Source organism: Numida meleagris, chromosome 8 (genome assembly GCF_002078875.1).
Source record: "Numida meleagris isolate 19003 breed g44 Domestic line chromosome 8, NumMel1.0, whole genome shotgun sequence".
Lineage (NCBI taxonomy): Eukaryota > Metazoa > Chordata > Aves > Galliformes > Numididae > Numida > Numida meleagris.
The window spans coordinates 2,225,703-2,244,497 of NC_034416.1; the positions used below are offsets into that span (position 1 = coordinate 2,225,703).

Here is an 18,795-nt window from a genome sequence, read left to right on the forward strand (position 1 = left end):
AAGGCAGCAGCAGCAAGGCTGACGCCGATTTCAAATGGCAGTCCTTGGCCAGCGCTGCAGTTAATGGTCGTGGTGTGTATTCAGTGCAAAAATAACTGCACAGTTACAGCAGTTCCTGCACTGTGGGAGCAGGGATAGGAAAAAGGGAGAGAAAAACGTGGGTGCGAGGGCCCGTAACACTCAGTGAGCTCTGCACGCAGCCCTGCAGAGCTCTCGCAGGTGGGTGGGTGTAGCCCAACGCTTCCATCGCCATTCTGTGGCTGAGAACCACGCTGAGCTGGGATCACTGCTGCTGGAACAACCAGCGTGATTTAAAACAGTTATAGGAAGGAAAAGGGAAGGGCAGCAGAGCTCCTGGCAGCAGCACCAGGAGGGAAGGCAAAAACGTGACAGTCAAACTGGCAAACCAAAGCTTTATTTTTTGTTTGAAGTCTTCGCTACAGTACCTAGGACTGCGCCCTCTATACATAATTAACAATCGTTCCTGAAAGATCTGTATTTGGCACCAGTTTGTGTTTTTCCTCAAACACTTGGGGGGGGGAGGATTCATTTCAAATCGAATTTGGTTTTCAAACAGAAGAGGAGCTGCCATCATGAAGCCAATTAGCTGAGTTACTGGAGAAGCTTAAAAACAAAACAAAACAAACCAGAAGTCCTTATCTAAACCAACACATTACAGAGCTCCAGAACAGAGGTCAAACATTAAAAGGCTGATATAGGCTCAAGTGGTTTATAAAACCTATAAAAAAAGACTACACCAGCAAATATGCCCTTCAGTCCGCACAGTTTAGAAATGAATGCAGGGAGCAACACTCGCTAGCTGGAAATCTTGCCATGGGAGAACCACACGTATACCAACAGGAGTACCCCAAATCAAATGTTAAAAAGCTCCAATTCCCAATCGATAAGAGGAGACAAACGCATCGGAAGATTGCATCAAATCCAAGAAATCATAATTGGTTGGGCAGTTCAAACTTCCCCCACCAACCGCCACGTCGCTCACACATATAGGCTCACATGGACACGGCTCAATCCCATCCAAATTCCTCATGGAATAAAAGGATCCCAGGCTCTATAGAGTCTTTCCCTATCATGCAAGAAATATGTCTGGCTGTGCTCTAATTACCATCATGTATCACTTCAGCCACAGAGTACCAGGCAGATTAAGTAGAAATGCACAGTTTTTAGCTCATCATCTCTGCAGAAGTGTTTGAGAGGCTCAGTTCCTGGAGAGTTCTGGCAGGGCGTACAGACAAAGCCTCTTCATGCAGACTCACTGGCTTCCACTGGCTTGATCATGTGGTCCGGTTTGTTGCCAGCAGCGTAGTGATCCCACATCTGAAGATAAAGCCGCTCCAGGTCCATTGTGTACTGCTTGGTGTTGAACAAAGGACTGGATATTCTCTGCTTCCAGACTTTGCCACGTATTTTTTTCAGGCTACAAAGAAGTGGAAGCCGGTCATGAACGCTTTCCAACACTGTACAGTACTGTTTACTTCTCAAATCTGTTTCAGCAGACCCAGAACTGCCAGTAGAAAAACACCAACTCCCACCAAGTCCACATCGCTGTTTTACTCCCTCATCATTTCTGACACAGACCAGCATTATCTCTTCCAAACAGCTGTGACATTAACTTGTCACATGAACTGTACTGCACTAACTTACTGCATAAAGCTTGCAATAAATGACAAACCGTCTCATCTGCAGTCTAAAATATGAGTCTAAAAGTGAAATTTGTTGCACTTTTTATCAGAAAAGAGCCTGCACTTGAGCAATTTCTTCAGGACTGCAGCACTGTTACTCAGCTAATTGGAGCACTGTGACACTTACTGTAGAAACAGAAGCAGAACTAACTGCGAGACTCTAAGTCACCACAAGATGAGAATTGTCTAGTTATTTTCACCAATCTACATGCAAGACTACTGATAAACTCAGCACTGTGTCCCACAACAGCACTTCCTATTCTTGATGTTACGTGCTACAAAGTACAAGTTTACTTACTATTCCAGGTCAGTTCCCAGTTTCACAGCAATATCCTCATACTCCTGCCTACTTTTTGCAATCAGCTCAAGACAACCAAGGCAAGTAAGCTGGGAGGCAGCGACTCGTGATGCAAGTGTTTCACCTGTAAAAGTGAACAAAATAAGGTAACAGGAATCATCAAGGAACACACCACACAGCATGAAGTTACTTTCCTTCTGCTTCTACAAGAGGAAGTGAGGAAGTCTACCTGGCCTGCTGCTTGTTATGGTTGCAATAACAATGTCAAATTCACCCACTCCATCTAGGTTCCCCACTGCATTACCTGGCATAGTGACCATAGGAGTCCCTGCCCAGAGCACATCCATCCCCGTCGTGTGCCCATTGCAAAGTGGAGTGTCTAGACAAACATCAGCCAGTTGCCCTCTCCTCACGTGTTCTTCCTTGGGGGCAACAGGAGAAAAGATGATTCTGTTCTGGGAAAGACCCAAGTTCTGTGCATACTGCTGAATATTGGGTTCTCCTACAGCTGGGAAACGCAGCAGCCACAGCACGCTGTTTGGAACTCTTTTTAGGATCTGTAAGAAAAATCAAGAAGAAAACACAGTTAGTTATGTCAGAAGCATTTCCTTTTCTAGATAACAAAAAATTATGATGCACCAAGATGAAGCAAAAGGCATTATTATATATCACTGAATACTTTCTCTCTTGAAGCATAGGGGAAAAAACAAAATCACAGTTCAGAGCAGGATAGTATTGCATTCCTGATGCTGCTGAAAGATACAAACAATTCTCAGCAAGTCTGCAGAGCAGTACTTGAAGAGTAAGTCTTGAAATTCGTGATCCCATTTATTCATTGGAACCCACTTTGGAATGAAATAATGCTACGTGTTCCAGAGGTTTGATCTTAGTTTCCAGATCCACAGATACTCACATTAGCCCACATCTGCAGTGTGGAAGGGTCGATCTTATACAGCTGATTGAAGTTGCAGTACACAACAGCATCCTCTGGCAAACCATACTGAGAGCGGGTAGTAACGATGATGGTTCGTGGAACTTCTTCTCCAGTTGCTGCTTTGTTGTTAATCTGAAGAGGATAAAAAAAAAAATCAAAGCTATTGGAACACTGAAATTAAAGGAAATGTGCTCACGCCATATGGAATGTTCCTGACACACACACTGCAACATGTGCTGGCATCAGAAGTTACTGAAAGCTCATCTTTGACTTCTTACACAAAGACAAAATTGTCTACTTACCCAGAACAAGAATTTAAGTGGTATGTGTACATGCTTGTGGATACCATCATGTTACAACCACCAAGGAACAAAACACTGGGCATTTTCATGCCCTGGCTATGTCTCCCTGCAATTCCAAGTAATTAGAAAGAAATGGAATAAAAAGAGGCATTACACATGGACTGTTCCCCTCCTTAAAGTCACCTCACTGCCTTGAAACTAAAAGTGAAAGTAAGACTTCAAGGAAGAACAAAAAAGTATTTAGAAAGCAAAGGCAGTTTTTTGTTTTGGGGCTGGGATGGGTGAGTTCATTTTTTTGCCCATATTTCTAGTCTTGAGGATTAATAAAATGAAAGTATAATTTAAAGTCATAATTGCACATTTTGGTAGTCTATTTTTCATTTGTTTTTAAGCAACAGGCAATGGTCAGAAGAAAACATCCTCACAGATACAGCAAAACAGGTACGTACAGCCTCTTTTTGTTTTAGATTTAATATTTTACATATGTATATATTTAAAGTTTAGCTCACTGCCACTGCTGCCAGCCAAAATAAATGTACTGTTGACAAACTTGACATTCATGGGAATGACTCACTGTCACTGACTCTGTTAGAACACGGAGCCAGTTAAGTTGAAACTGTAAAGACATGAAGATAAACAAGATAATTTAGTTCAAAAGAAATAGGTAAGAGTGCTCCTGAGCCAAAACACTGCGAAAACCTCAACTACAATGCACATTCCTAGTCACCAATACCCTAAAGTAGCCAGTACCAAATCAGAACCAGTACAAAGAAGGGTTATGTTAGTATGGACAAAAGAAAAAAAATCCCCTTTTCAAAGGGCACAGATACAGCTTAGATTGTTTCTCCTGGTGGTGGAGTGATTAAGACAAGAAACTCTCCACTATTTCAGGGTACAGCACTTTCAGGAAAGAAAAAGAAAGCCAATAAACTTACTGATCAAACTAAGACAAAGCCTATTAGCAACTTAGAGGAAAGCTTAAGTTGTGCACAAAAGAATTCATTAAAAGAAACCCAAGCATGAGATTATAGATAGAGCAGTAATAATAGAAGGTCTCCTATTAAGAAAAAGGGAAGTTCCACAACTTCAGATCACAACTGACATTTAATATGAAGTTACAGAGCTGGTATATTTCTTAATTCTCCTGAATAACACATGGACCTTCCCCCCAACCCCACCTGGACTTGGTTCTGCCTAGCCAGGATGGACAGAAGGTGCACTTCTACCACAGAGACAGACAAGGATTCACATCTCAGCTGTACGTATGTACGGAACAGTGTACCAGGAAGCCTACAGCTCACTCCTCCCTGTACCAGAAGACTGAACTGAAGGACATTCAGAAGTCAAAAGAAGCCACGTCAGAATCAAAATAAGGTATTCTAAAAAAAAAAAAAAAGGAAGAATTGCTCTACAAGATAAAAAATATTAAACCAAAACAGTAACTGTCACTATCACTCAAATCCCATGAACTGAAAGCACTGAGAAGTGATGGTAGAGTGAACAGTTCAGAAAGATACAACTGACAGTCTTTAGCTCTATGCAGCAAAATTCAGTTGCTTTGGACTTTAGATACCTCTCGATACAACCCCTCTACCTTTGGGGATAAATCATCTTCCACAACATCTGTGGCTTACAGCACTTCTGGAGTTTCCCTCACAGTATGAGAACTAAACAAATCAACATGACAGAAGAGAGGCATTTGCTTGGAGGTTTTTGTTTGCTGTTATATTAAAACACAGGGATACATTGTAAAGCCCAAGAGAAGCGTCTTGAAGTGCCTCACCTGAGTAGTTGCTAGTCCATTACTGATGTTGAATCCATTGATGGTTATCTGAATTTGTCCACGATTAATCATCTCAATCACAGCTTCTGCAATGGTGTTCATGGGAATGACTGGCATACTGAGGGCAGCGTTGCTGTCTGCATTGTCTCCACTATCAGGACACTTCATCTGTGAGAAATCCCATACAGATCAGAGAAAGCAATAGCTTAAATGCCTAAGACAGAACACACAAAGGCGCAGCACTCACCTTAACTATTTTGACATCAGGGAGGCTGTCCAAGAAAGCCTTCAAGTCAATGCCATTCAGAACAATTCTGTTATCATAAATATGGCCATTGGATTTGAAATCAATGACTGCTTTTTTCTGGAAATAAAGAGAAGCACGCCACAGCTGTAAACAAGACCCCTCACCAAGTATAGACCAAGAGTCATTTTATTAACACAGAAAACAGCTAGCAACACCTACTTCTCTTGCCGTCTCCACCCACGTACCTTTAGATGGGGGAACATGTTGGCGTGGTCTCCAATAAAGAAAGTGTTAGGCATGTAAGCTAATTTCTCTGAATACTGCTCAGCCACCTCAACTGGAGAAGTTTCTTTATCTGTGATGATGTAATCCATGAACAACGCCCCACTGGTTCCAGGATACCCCAACCACATCGCCTGAAAAACAAAGCAGCAAGATCCCAGTCCCAGGTACACTGCCAAATGAAGCACACTAAAAATCAACACACCTGAGTTACATTTTCCACCTTGAGATTCAAGTTCTTTTTTTTTGTGCTTTATCAGCTTAAAAGCAACCGTTAACCCCAAACTTTCACTGAGACAGTGAACAGGCAGAAGATATTCTACAACTGATCCTCCAAGCAAAAGACTGCTGACCCAACTATGCACAGCTTTAACCAGAGTATTAAGCACTGATGATTTCAGCTTCTCTTAGCTGAGACAACTCTTGGAGGGCAGCATGAGTCCACCTCAGGCTTCTGCCATTCTCTTTCCACAGGCATTTAAAAAAAAAAAAAAGTAGTCAAAAAATAACTGACCTTAATTCTCATTTACTCTGACTAGAATTTCACTAAGCCTGAAGAGATTAGAACTCAAATCATTTTTTCCCAAAACCTTCAAATACCCTTTCTGTTGTTCCCAATGTAAGAACCCAGTGGCAAACAGGAACCTCACAGAACAGAGCTCTATTTCAGGACAGTCAACTGCACACAAATCACAGGCACACACGAGTATGAAGGCTGCATCTCTGCAATCACTTGGCAGAGAACGGGGGAGCAGAGGGCGCAGGTGCTGTCTGAATGTTCTCTACCATCACAGTCAAAGCTTCTGCCTGACCCTTCTAAATTGTGCTTGCGTTATTACACACTTGAGAGTCCCCACATCTGACATCAATCACCACAAGCTTTCCATGGTTTTTTTGCTCTGACAGGAAAAGAAAAAAAAAAAAAGACTCCTCCAGCTCAGAAGGGGATTTTCTGGACAGAAAGAGTTTTTGACTTAGTTACCTGAATAGGTGCTGGTCTCAGGGCAAATAATTCATTCCTGGCTCCCTTGGTATAGCCATTCATGTTAATCAGAATGTGTATCCCATCCTGATGGATGCGGTCTGCTGCTTTCCCATTGCACGGTATCTGAAGAATAAACAAATCAAACTGATTTGTGCTTTCAATAACAAATGCAGTTAGTCATCAGTCTACCAATGGATCAACGTCAACTGCATAATCTGGCCAAGACTTCAATTTTGTCTTCAACTCTTTTTAATAAGGAAAAGCAATCTGTTTTTCTTTGAGAGAGCTGTTAAGTGCACCAACAAATATGAAAACTGCTACCCTGTTTTTACTGACACAGAGCTTACAACGTCCACTGCTGCAAAGGTGGAAAGAACAGCTCTCCACGAGCATAACTGAAGGCCGTTACTCAAGAAGGATGCTCTCAAGTCTCAGCTTTGCCAAACTTATCTGAACAGTTCTGCTGACATGAACTTAATGTTCTTACTTATGAGAGCAGATCCTGACACATAAGAGTGGTATCTGCCATCTAATTCTGGGACTGTTTAGGTGCCAATCCAGCTCTATCATCCACATCCATTACTCCATACACGCATATCCCGTGCTGTTTTAGATTCTTGTTATCTTGAGATAGTGTAAGAACTCCTGTGTATACAGAAATCCTTACCACATTGCTCACACAAACGTTAAAAAACAAAACCAAAAACACAACAGAAAGCTGGAAGCAAGCTTTTGATGCAGGGTGGGAAATCCCTCCACCAAATCAACCCTCTTTCCTGCTTCCCTGGGATAAAGTAACCTTAAACAAGCTGAAATATTTACAGCTGTGGGGTCGTGGCTTATCCATGGCATTTAGAGATGTCAATTATCTTAAGACTAAATGAAACTGCCATTCAATATTTTTTAATGTAAGCTTTAATAATCACCAAGGTCACACAATAGCCACTGTATCCCACGTTAATTAGACATAACACCAATAGATCTACAAATCCTCGAATTCCAAAACCAGCATCAGCCTCATTCAATAAGTCTTTGCAGCTAACAATCTTAACCTGTTCATCTTCTTGAAATTTTGATTTGCTAGAAGATGAGTGCATCAAAAAGCTCACCTGAGATAAGTCAACAAAGTGATTCGCTTCCGCCATCACCTTCACACGGAAGTTGGTGCCATCATCAGGACTCAGGGCATAACAGAATACCTGCAGCAGGAGGCACCAGAAATGGACTGAGCATCTGTAATGATTCCTAACTGCTGTGAAACACTTGTTACGAGTTACTTTTCAACCAAACGCTTTTGCTATAAACGTGTGGTATTCTAATTCTCAATTACTTCAGTAAAATTGCATTTAGTTTCAGACCAACTCTACTGTATTTATTTGTGTGGCAATGATGACTGAGAAAAACGTAAAGAAGAAGGGCACTGGGTGTTGAACACATCAGCATCAGGCCCCAGATCTACCTAGTGCTGGCACTAGTGTAACACACCACACCTTGCACAGACTAAAACACAGCATCCTCATCGGTTCCAGGTCAAATGAGCGTAACAAATTAATTTCCATTACGGGTTTAATAATTTTCTAAGAACACCTTTTACAAGACACTACTTAAAGCTTCAGCACACTTTTATGTTTTTACCTCAAATTTGTCTGGGTTATGCATGCCGGGGATTGACTGCATTAGGTGTGATGTTGGATGGTTTCCAAAATCAGAGCTCACATAACCAATGCGAAGCCGACCTTCACTGGCCTTCAAATCCTTTGGATGCTCATATGGCGGCTTGTGAAGAACATTAATCTGTCAACAAAACACATACAAGTGTTCATAGAGCCAGGAACCAAAACCAAATGCTAAGCACAAACAAAAAGTAATCGAGTTTTTACAATTAGCCTTATCCAATACTTAAGTAAGTGAGCTGTGGGCATCAGTTTCAGATCTGCATCACCTCGGGTCACTGGCCAGGCAGCCTTACAAAGGCCAATACTACGCACTAGTTTTTTTTGTAACAACAGCAGATGTACTTCACAACAGACCTTTATAAAACCTCCTACCTTGTCCAAACACAGATTCCCATGTCTCTCAGCAATAGCCTTCCTAAAACTGTGAGAAAGGGGATACAGCATGCTGTGATGAGGGTGGACAGAAGGCAGCCTGTTTTTCTCCAGCTGATCAGCCACAATGCTAACCAGCTTCTTCATCCTTTCATCATAGTCTGTCCAGTCACAGACAATCTAGAAAAAGGTAAAAATAAAATATAAAACACGGGACAACAAGCTTCACCTGATCTAAGATTTTTCAAGAAGCTGAGACCAAAGCTTCTTCCAAAAATGGAAGCAAAACCTTCAGTAACTACCACTGACGACTGCCCAATCTTCTGATTTAAGACTTATTTACTCTTTCACTTGGCTTCCAGTGTTTGGTTGAGGTGATCAAGCTTTGTTTTTGATACAGAGGAATCTTAAGACTACAGTCAATGCTTTCTCCTCCTCACCTGCAGACAGTGAGCCAAGTTGCAGTAGGCATCAGGGAAATCAGGTTTCAGTTTCAGAGCGGTGCGGTACGATGCAATGGCTTCTGGTATATTCCCTGAATCCTGTGAAGACAAAGGAATGAGTCAGTAGATAAAAACACACTCAGGCTAAGTACCCACAGTGCTCCAACACATTCTGAGAGTGATTCATACACGTGCACTACCTTGTGAATAGATGCCAGGTTGCTATGGGCATCAGCAAAAGCTGGGTTTATCTGAATGGCACGGGTGTAGCACTGCAGCGCTCCTTGAACGTCCTGCATCTCCTTCAAGGTATTTCCCATATTGGAGTAAGCATCTGCAAACGTGGGGCTGATTCTGAGAAACCAAGGTAACACGTTATGAACAATAAAACTTCTCTTTCCTGTCAGGAAAGGCTGGGACTGTTACAAATAGCATCCATTTACCTAATGGCCTCTTTGTAATGCATCAGAGCTTCCTGTAACTTTCCTTGCTGTTGGAGAACACTTGCTAAATTCGAATGCGCGGCAGCAAACTCTGGAAACACCTGGGGAGGAAAGAAGTTGCATTCTGTCTGCCCAATCCCCAAAGTACACCACAACAAAACTCACTTTGTACATTTCCTTCTCTTATTTTTTATGACTCAGGTCTGAGCAGACTTCCTTCTGCTTATGATAAGAGATGGAAAAAAAAAAACAACAACCCTGTTTCACACTACATCCTCCCAGCTTTATTTCTCTACTTTTTCCCCCCCGCCACATCCAACCATACCTCAAGAGCCTTCCGATAAAGGCGGACAGCTTCCTCAATGTTCCCCTGCTCCCGTTTGATGTTTGCTAGATTGTTGAGAGAATCTGCGTGAGTGGGACAAAGTCGAAGGGCTGTATTGTAACATTCCTCTGCTTCAGCCACCTGCAACAACAACAAAAAGGAAGGGACAATAAGGGAAACGTTAATACTGTAAAATATCTTCTAATAGCACCGTTTGAGAAGGTATTAAAATCAATCTTAACAGGTTCAAAGTGGTTATTTCCTGAATTATTCTTCAGGAACATAATACGTCACCTTAATAAAACTGGCGACAGTTGGCATCTAAAGTATTACTGAAGCTCTAATATTAGTAAGAAGGTAGAAAAAGAAAGCACTCCTTACACTGCCCTTCTCCTTCAAGGCGTTGGCCAAGTTGCAATAGGCATCTGGGAAGTGGGGCTGTAGCTCAATAGCCCTCCTGTAGGTGTCTATTGCTAGGTCTATCAGGCCTTGCTCGTAATACACACAAGCAAGGTTGCCGTGTACAACTGCATGGTTTGGACTCAAACTCAAGGCTCGAAGATAAGCTGCTACAGCTCTGTAAGGAGGAAAAGAATGTCAACAATCATCCACAGAGCAGCAATTAGATTTACCTTGCTTATAAAAACACACATAAAACATTTAGGGATATATTTTTAACACACACACCTGTTCTGTGAGATGTTACTGCAAACAAAAGTACTGCCTGGATCAAAAACCCCATCCAGGAATCAACTATTATTCATGCCATGTTAAAACTATGCTGAAGAGATGTGCAGGTCCTTCTGCTCAGAACCATTTAAATACAGCCTGTATTACCAGCACGTTTGTGCCAGGGTAAAGCTTTCTTTGTTTGCAGAAATGCCCTTGTCTGGCCCACGTACTTGTGGGTAAAGCAACAATCAATGAGTGTACAGTGCAAATAGTTAAAATAATTAATTGTTCTCTGTAAGCTTTTATAAGAGTTGGAGCTACAGACCACAGATACCAGAAATTATAATCCAATCAGATGCACTGCATCTACACAGCAAAGCCTGAATCTTCTTTTAGAAACAAAATTAAAACCTACAGACCAGGATCGGTTCCCTATCTATTTCCATCTACATCCTCAGTAGTAAATTGTTAAAAACAGGAGTCAAGTGCAGGAAGGCAACAAAGGAATACATCAACAGGAGCTTTGTTTGGGTGGGTTTTTTGGTTGTGCTTACCTGTCAAATATTCTTGCCTCCTTCAGGACATTTCCTAGATTGATGTACGCATCCAAAAAGTTTGGGTCAAGTGTTACAGCCTGGAATTGAAGTTCTGAGCATTAGCACAGAAGTGTTCTCTAGGACACCTGAAGTTTGGTGTTGTTTTGGTTGTTTTTGTGTTTAATGCATATATAATAATTAAAAATGTGTGCATATAAGTCTGCTAAACCTAATCTGAAAGCCTTTAAAACTTTATCAAAAAACCTGGTAAAGAAGGAAAACTTCTGTTATATCAATCCATCGCGAACGTTGAGGTTACTCTATATAGAAGAGACAAACTACCTTCAAATTATTAACTTCCTTACTGAAGTCATGACCTAATTACCTCCAACAACTTAAATGAATTTTCTCATCTTTGGTACGTGCATGAAGCCCTCAGGGCAATTCTAACACCTCTCCTCAGCGGCACACAGGCAGTCTGAAACACCCCCAAGTGACTAACACAGGGTCAATTGGATTACAACCAGTTCTGCTGGTCCAAATATTTCTGTCCCCTACCAAAGTACTCTTCCGTAGGCACACAACTGCCTGTGCATTAAAATCCATCAGCAAGAGTGACTGGCTTAGGCTGTTACCTTTTCAAAGTGATGAATGGCGAGCCAGATTTCTCCTTGGGCATTGAAAACACAGCCAAGATTACTCCACGCCACTGCAAAGTTTGGTTGAGTCTCAATTGCTTTTAAGTAACAGGCCTTGGAACAGTTAAAGAAGAGAGATACAAGGGAAGGGGAATATTTGTAAAAAAGAAAAAAAAATGAGAGAAAACAATTGTTAGTATGCCTTCTCTAACCAGCCAAAAGTGACCCTGCAGTATAGGCTAGCTTGCGCCAAAACTACTGCGCTGCAAACTGCTGTTGATCCTGCGCGAGCGCAAACCAAAACCCAGGTGCAAGCCCACCATTCTTCAGTTCCGCTGCCAAGTCCACAAGCCTCCAGCCACAGAAGTAATCTCAGAAGTGGGATGCATAAAAATAGTAATTAAAAAAAAAAAAAAGGCTACGTAAAAACAACTCCGGGAAAGGAAATCTAATGTTGAAGTCGTGAAGCGTTCTAGAATGAATGGAGAGTCCTCTCCACGTTAGAAAAACTACTGGCAAACACGCAGCCCTCCTTCAGTTTTGAGTTCTCCTCGACAACGGAGATGGCGTGCTCCACCCACCGCTCGGAGCGCGTCCGGCCACCTGCAGCCTCGAAACCTCAAATGACAGGATTGCATCAAGGTTTAGGTCCCTGTAATGCGAGCGCGAGAAAATCGCTGCGCATCCTACCCAGCACGGCGCCACGCTATCGCTGCGAACTGCTTTGCTCTATCCATCGCCCCTAGGGACCGTGAACGGCCAGCCAGAATCATTAATCTATCAGACAGGCCCGTATGGGAAAAAAAAAAAAAAAAGTGCACGTTCAATTTGATGGCTGGATAGTCTGAAAAGCATGGCAACCCAATCGCATGGGAAAGGCCGCAGCCTGGGGGCGGGCAGTCACCCAGAGATTAATCATCCGGCCGACCGTTCACGAGGGCTCCATCGCACGCAACGCGCGTTACCGCTGCGCAGCCTTTGCGCTACTGCAGGATCACAGCGCGTCATCAGAAGAGCAGAACGCTGCAATCCAAACCAAGAAGAAAAAAGGAAAAAAAAATGAACAACCAGGAGAGTTAGAAGCTTTTTACTATTAACTATCTCCAATTACGTCTTTAAATATATATATATATCTTAATTTACTTTTACTTTTATTTCTTTGAAAGAATTTGTGGCTACTAGCATAAAACATTCTTACATTACTTGCTCGTAATTAAATATTTTAAGCTGTTTCTGAAGCCACAAGACAGAAGATTCAGGCATGGAGGCAAATGGTTTTGCTGTGGCAGTTACAAACCCGTTACCATATTTCTCATCATGTGACTTTTCGGTGCGTTCCTTGCTGGAAGAGGAGGAGGAGGTGTGTGTCTGCCCTAGATCCAGGCCTCGAGCTCCCTTCAGCGAGGCACCTTACGCATGGAATAGGAGGTTTCACCCACCTGAAACCTTCTAAATACAATATCAGTGGTGAAAAACCAAAAACAAGAGAGAAAATAAAACAAGATCATTAGTAAAAGTTCAACAAAGCAATTGCAATTTTTTTGGATATGTCTTAACACATGGGAATGAGGACAATCTGTCTGTAACAAGGGAGACATGCAGAAGGGAGAGGGTTAATCAGGGCAATTGCATACAGCAGGGACTTTTTTTTTTTTTGGAAGAAAGGCTCTGAAGTATCTACAAAGAAATTAAATTTTAGTTCAAACTGTAAGGAATCTGCTGGCTTGATCTTTCAAATGGACTGATAACCAAAGAAACACGTTGCAATTTTACTCGAGATGTTTTTCCTCGTTTATTAAGTTCCCACAAAAACGGAATAACACTTTCAAACTAGGTGTCTCCAGAGCTCTGAAACAAAGAAGTCAGCAACCTAAGGCAGGCGCAGTGTCTTGGCCTATACCAGTCACACTAAAGCTGCAGTGAAGTGCAATTCGTGTTAGCTGTCCGCTTGGTGGGCTGAGAACCAAGTGTCTCCAAGACTGTTCAACGTTTGCAACCTGGATCTGACCGAATCAATCACGCTGCCCTAGGATGGTACGCGCATCCAAGTTGTTTGCAGAAATGCAAGCAATAATCAGCTTTGAACCTAGGCTCCCGTCACCCCCTAAGAATGCTCGCCCTCCCCGCTGGTGCTGCAGCCAAACAGACAGCTACGCTGTTCATACACTCCACTTCTGAGCATGCGCGTGGGGCTTGGAGTGACAGACGTGGAGGCCAGAGTGGTTCTGATTTCTCCACACTCCTCACCCCTGCAGCGCGGACGCGTAAGGTGGCTTGTAACAAGACAATTTCTTTGTGCAATCCAAGTTTTAACGTGCCAAGAATTTTCAACTCATCTCGGTGTTCAAATTCTCAAGTTTAGGAAACGCAAGACTGCTAGAAGCCACCTTTCCACTACAGCAAGTTTTCTTTGATCAGTTCATTTCCAAACAAACCAGCTTTGTCCTTCCGATTTCTTTATTTTAGGGAGGGGAGAAGGGAAGGCGTAAAGAAAAGTTATTCGGGGGTGCGCGTACTGCAGCTATTGATCATTTACTAGCCTTTCTTCCACCATCGAGGGAAGGGAAAAGTTAAAAAGAATAAATATCTTTAAAAGCCAATATTACAAGGTAACATTTGGATAAGTTTCTTCTCCACTTACAAGCCACAAAGGACTTTAGAAGAGCAGCATTTTCAATAGCACCTGCATCGTACAGGGATCTCGAGCTAACCACAGGCTCTCTGCTTGGCAGCAGCAGGCAAGCCTCAGATTTGAAGGACTGTTACTTATTTCCAGATAAGAGCATGGTGGAGCCCCTGCCCAATACTTCAGAATGGTATCAGATAGTCTAGTTCAGCAGGAAGGCTCGGTAACGTTCCATTTCTTGACTTAAACCAACTTTTAAACATGGACATGCCATATCTTGCCCTGCAACTACTCTGGGGTGTTTCAGTGCCTTCAGTTTTCAGCAGTTTCTCAGATTGTCTGTAGATCAACGCAGATTTGAAGACTTGGTGCAAAGTTCAAGTTTTCAAAACACTGGCGTTTACATGTATTCTACTCAACACCTACCTTGGCTTCTTCCAAGCGACCCAGGGCTTTGAGCAGGTTCCCCAGGTCACTACGAACACAGTACAAGTCCTGAAAAACCAAAGGCACACAGTCAGCTTCACGACTTCACAGGCACCCCCCAAAGGCCTCCACAGAAGACTTGCAATGGAAGTCCCCAGCCCTCCACAAATTCATTCCAAATTCTTCGTAAATATACTGCAGGTGTGTTTTCTGGTTGATGCTGGTTGTTGTTTTTCATTTATTAAAGCACGACTGCTAACCTAGATTCTTAAATCACACCACTGCCATTCTGGCTTTTAACTAGATCTCAAATGATAACGACCTTGCCTCCTCTCTTCTTAACAGCTTTTCTCCCTGCGTAACCCCCACGAATCCATCCCCTCTTCTACAAAGCACTACTTACAGGGTTGTACTGAAGGGCAGACACGTATGCCTGTACTGCTCCTTCCATATCTCCTGCAGCTACCAGTGCAGCAGCCAGATTAATATATCCATCAATGAAATCTGGTTTGAGGCGCAGCGCGTGTCTGTAGTGCTCGATAGCTTCCTGCAGCTGTCCACGTTCCTTGTACACATTGCCCAGATTTGAGTAAGCTTCGGCCAGCAGCGGGTTCTGTTTAATAGCCAAAGTGCTGAAGTGAGCAGACCTAGAGGAAATTCAACAAGTTAACAAAGACATTTGATTTTCAGCGTTTGCCTGTTTACTATTTAATGAACATTCATGCTTAAGCAAGCCTGACATACAGCCAACATATCTGGACTTAGAGAGCTGCCTTACGTTTAGGCTCTCCTTGTTTAAACATCTCCCCTGTTCCTATTGCAGGTTCCAGAGAAAGACAACCCAGCTGCAATCAGCAGGGTTCAAGCCTCCTCATCAAACCTGAGCTCCACGCAGATGGAGAACACACCACAAATACTCTGTTAAGCCTCTTCAAGCATCTGCATGCATCTTTCTAGGCAACGTTTCACTTGACAGTTTTTAAGAGACGGGATAGATACAGCAGGCAGAGGTAGGTTTAAAATTCTGTCCTGCTCTCCTCTGTTTCATCTTCCCGTATCTGAATCATTACTACAGCTTCACTCAGAAGCCTCCAGAGAATAAATCCCAGATACAAGTTCTTCCTTCCTTCACCAGCACAGGGATTTAAAGTTCCAGAGGCTTGACAGACACAAGCAAGGTCAGGAAGAGGCAGGCAGAAGAAACAGAGGCAACTCTTCATTAAGCAATGCCACTTCACTGCAAACAATCAGTCTCAGAACTTAAAAAAAATAAAAGAATTAACCCCACACTGCAGGTGGAATACACGAAGGCTTCTGCTCACACATGCAAATAACTCAGGGGCATGCAAGCGTGGCTGACGCTGACATTAAAGTGTACGATACGAAAACAACATGAGAATGAGAGCAATATCTGTTGTTTGCTGCAAAGCTAGCAACTCCCATTTGTACTCCTCTTATCCTAAAAGAACTCAAGAAACAAGAACATTATTTTTGGCCAGTCATTATTGCTACCATGAAGTTAGCATCCGCATTCAGTGCTGAAGCCCACGTTAGATGAGCACTTTTAATCACCGTGCTCGATACTAGGAGGAGCACAGACTCCAAAACAAACTCGAACACAGCATCTCAATCCTACCTGTCCAATCTGCGACACTGGAAGTGAATAGACGATAGCAATAAAAGCACACCAGTATTATCAGGCTCTTGTCTCCAAAGCTGCATGCAGTGTCTCTCTGCTGCTTCAAAGTCTCCTGCCTGATACTCACGATGAGCCAACTCCGCTAACCCTTGGAAGGAAAGCATACGTTTCGTTGGTTCTGGAGAGTCACCAAAACATTTAAGGGGGGGAAAACAAAAAGTTAGAGAATGGAAACCGAACAAAAGAAACCAAACAGAAACAAAAACAAATGAGAAAAAAAAAAAACAACAAAAGAAAAAAAAAGCGTTTCGAACTAAAGGATGAAAATGTTTGAGATGACACAAAACTCTACAGCAGGTGGCGGTTTGCACGCTCAGATCTTCAGGCCCCAGCTACTGCTGCGGTATTTCTAACAGCGAGTGATTTCGGCAGGTAACATTTGGAAACAAAACCAGCCATTATAGGGACACAAGTTCAAGTATTTTACAAGTTAATAGAAAGCATTAAAGATATTCCTAACGTAACGCGTTACTTGGGCTCATCCCAGCAGCAGAGCTAATGACAAAACAATGAATTTCCTCGCTCCCCCCCTGACCGTGCACATAACACTTCCCAGCACTGAAAAGCTCTAAAACCCTCACAGGGAAACGCAGGACCACAGACACAGGCTTCAAAGGACTCGAACAAAAGGAAGTTGTGCTGTGCCAGTAGATTTGTATCTTGTGAAAGCCCTCAAAGAGCAACGTGTAATGCACAGCATTCCTTTAAACCCCCACACTGCCTGCATTACAATTCCTCCATTGGAGGAGCGGCTGAGTGCTATCTGATGGGAGACGGCAGCGAGCCCCCGGGGCTGGGCTGCGACGGGAGGGACACATTTAAGAGACGTCGGTCCAGAACAAACTACTTCCATCCAACACCGGTTTGAGACAAAACAACCTACGCGAGAAGCCCATTCGTTGTCTTACAAAGAGAGTTTTGCATTAGAATAGAGACAGCGCAGCTCGGGAAAAACTCGCAACTGCTCGGGCTGGAAAGAAGCCCTTCAGGCCGTGCCTTAACGGTCAGCCCTGCTGTTAAAAGCTCTGACTGCTACAAACATCTCTTACTTTTCCTCCCGAAGCTCAGCACAGGGAAGGCCAGCACCCCCAGCGCGCTGCGGGCACCGAACCCCATTGGTTCAGCGCTTCCCACCCGGCCCTGCGGAGTTCGACAGCTCTGATATAACGAACCACAGGATGGTCTGGGTTGGAAGGGTCCTTTCAGATCATCCAGTTCCAGCCCCCTGCTATAGCAGGGACACCTCCCTCTAGCCCAGGTTGCTCGCAGCCCAATCCATCCAGCCTGGCCTCGAGTGCTTCCAGGGAGGGGACATCAACAGCCTCGCCGGGCAACCTGTGCCGGTGTCTCACCACCCTCGCGGTACAGAATTCCTTCCTACTATCTAGCCTAAATCCTCCCCTTTTCCAGTTGAAATCCATCCTGCTGACGCCTCCCTGTCCGAGTGCACCTCCTGCAGTCACCTGCAACAAAAATCCGCCGAAACTTCCTCGGCGAGAACTTTAAAGGCCGCAAAGCCACCACAGAAAGGCTGGGTACAGAGTTACTACCCGCCCTTAGGAACTCAAGATCGCTGGGAATAAGTTTCGTCACATTCATCGTCTTCTATCAGCGCTGTCGGGCTGAGAAAACAAGACTGCAAAGGGCCCATCACCCGACCGAAGGCGTTCTCCCTGATAACATCTTCTCCCTGCGCTAACATCCAACGGGTTCACCCTAAGTTACCACCACACAACCGCTGCCCTTCAGGTACCCGGATGGGTCATTCATTACGCGGCTTCGGGAAGGCCGAGGCCGCCACCCGCGGGGCCGGGCCGCAGGAGAGCGGGGCACACGGACGGGGCTGAGGGCGGTGACCTTGGGGCAGCTCCTTGGGCCGCTCGGCCCCTTCCCCTCGCGCTCCGCTCCGCCGCTCCCCGCCCCCTTCCAGGCCGCCCCCGGCGCGGCGCCGTTTATTTCGGGCCGGCTCTCCGCCCTGCCCTCCCCTCCCCCTCCAGCTGACGGACGGACAGACGGATAAATATAGCGCCCCGCACACGCGGGCCGGGCAGGGCCCAGGCGGCCGCTTCTGGAAAGTTCCGCCGGGAGCGGTCCCCGCGGAGCGCTGCGCGTGAGGGGAGCGCGGCCCCGCGCCGCGGTGCGGCCCCGAGCCCGGCGGTACCTGTGCTGTCAGCCACGTTGCCCACGGAGGTCGCCATCGGGGCAGGGGCCGGCGGGGCGCCGGGCCGATGCGACGGAGAAGGATCGAGCCGCCCGCGCTCCCGGCACGCTGAGGCGGCGGCTCCCGAAATGGCGCTGGCGGAGGCGGCGGCGGAGGAGAGCCGAATGGCTGCGGCCGGACCTAGCTCCCCGCGACAAATAGTCCGGGCGGAGCCAGCCGGCGGGGCGCCGTGCGGCGGAGGGAG

At 44.6% G+C, this 18,795-nt stretch overlaps 1 protein-coding gene across 2 annotated transcripts; it reads right to left on the reverse strand.

Annotated features, from left to right (window-relative positions):
* OGT (O-linked N-acetylglucosamine (GlcNAc) transferase) lies at nucleotides 397-18,758 on the reverse strand. 2 transcript variants are annotated; one of them, XM_021406485.1, is made up of 22 exons: nucleotides 18,552-18,588; nucleotides 16,328-16,508; nucleotides 15,095-15,338; nucleotides 14,692-14,760; nucleotides 11,637-11,753; nucleotides 11,020-11,099; nucleotides 10,175-10,370; nucleotides 9,794-9,934; nucleotides 9,469-9,569; nucleotides 9,226-9,379; nucleotides 9,023-9,124; nucleotides 8,583-8,762; nucleotides 8,170-8,328; nucleotides 7,644-7,733; nucleotides 6,532-6,657; nucleotides 5,513-5,683; nucleotides 5,268-5,384; nucleotides 5,021-5,188; nucleotides 2,915-3,067; nucleotides 2,306-2,558; nucleotides 2,002-2,125; nucleotides 397-1,438 (listed from the first exon to the last, which is right to left on the reverse strand). In XM_021406485.1, the coding sequence occupies exons 1-22, from the start codon at nucleotides 18,586-18,588 to the stop codon at nucleotides 1,264-1,266; spliced, it is 3,138 nt and encodes a 1,045-aa protein (XP_021262160.1). In that variant the 3' UTR covers nucleotides 397-1,263. The 2 variants fall into 2 exon arrangements, with proteins under 2 accessions (XP_021262160.1, XP_021262161.1); XM_021406486.1 differs by having other exon boundaries at nucleotides 1,264-1,438; nucleotides 16,328-16,478; nucleotides 18,552-18,758.

Coding starts and splice junctions, on each gene's coding strand:
- OGT (XM_021406485.1), bottom strand. CDS start 18,588: ATGGCGACCTCCGTGGGCAACGTGGCTGACAGCACAG. Junction 11,754..14,691: donor GTCGCTTGGAAGAAGCCAAG/GTAGGTGTTGAG, acceptor AACTGTTCCAAG/GCCTGTTACTTAAAAGCAAT. Junction 8,329..8,582: donor GGAATCTGTGTTTGGACAAG/GTAGGAGGTTTT, acceptor TTTTGTTGACAG/ATTAATGTTCTTCACAAGCC.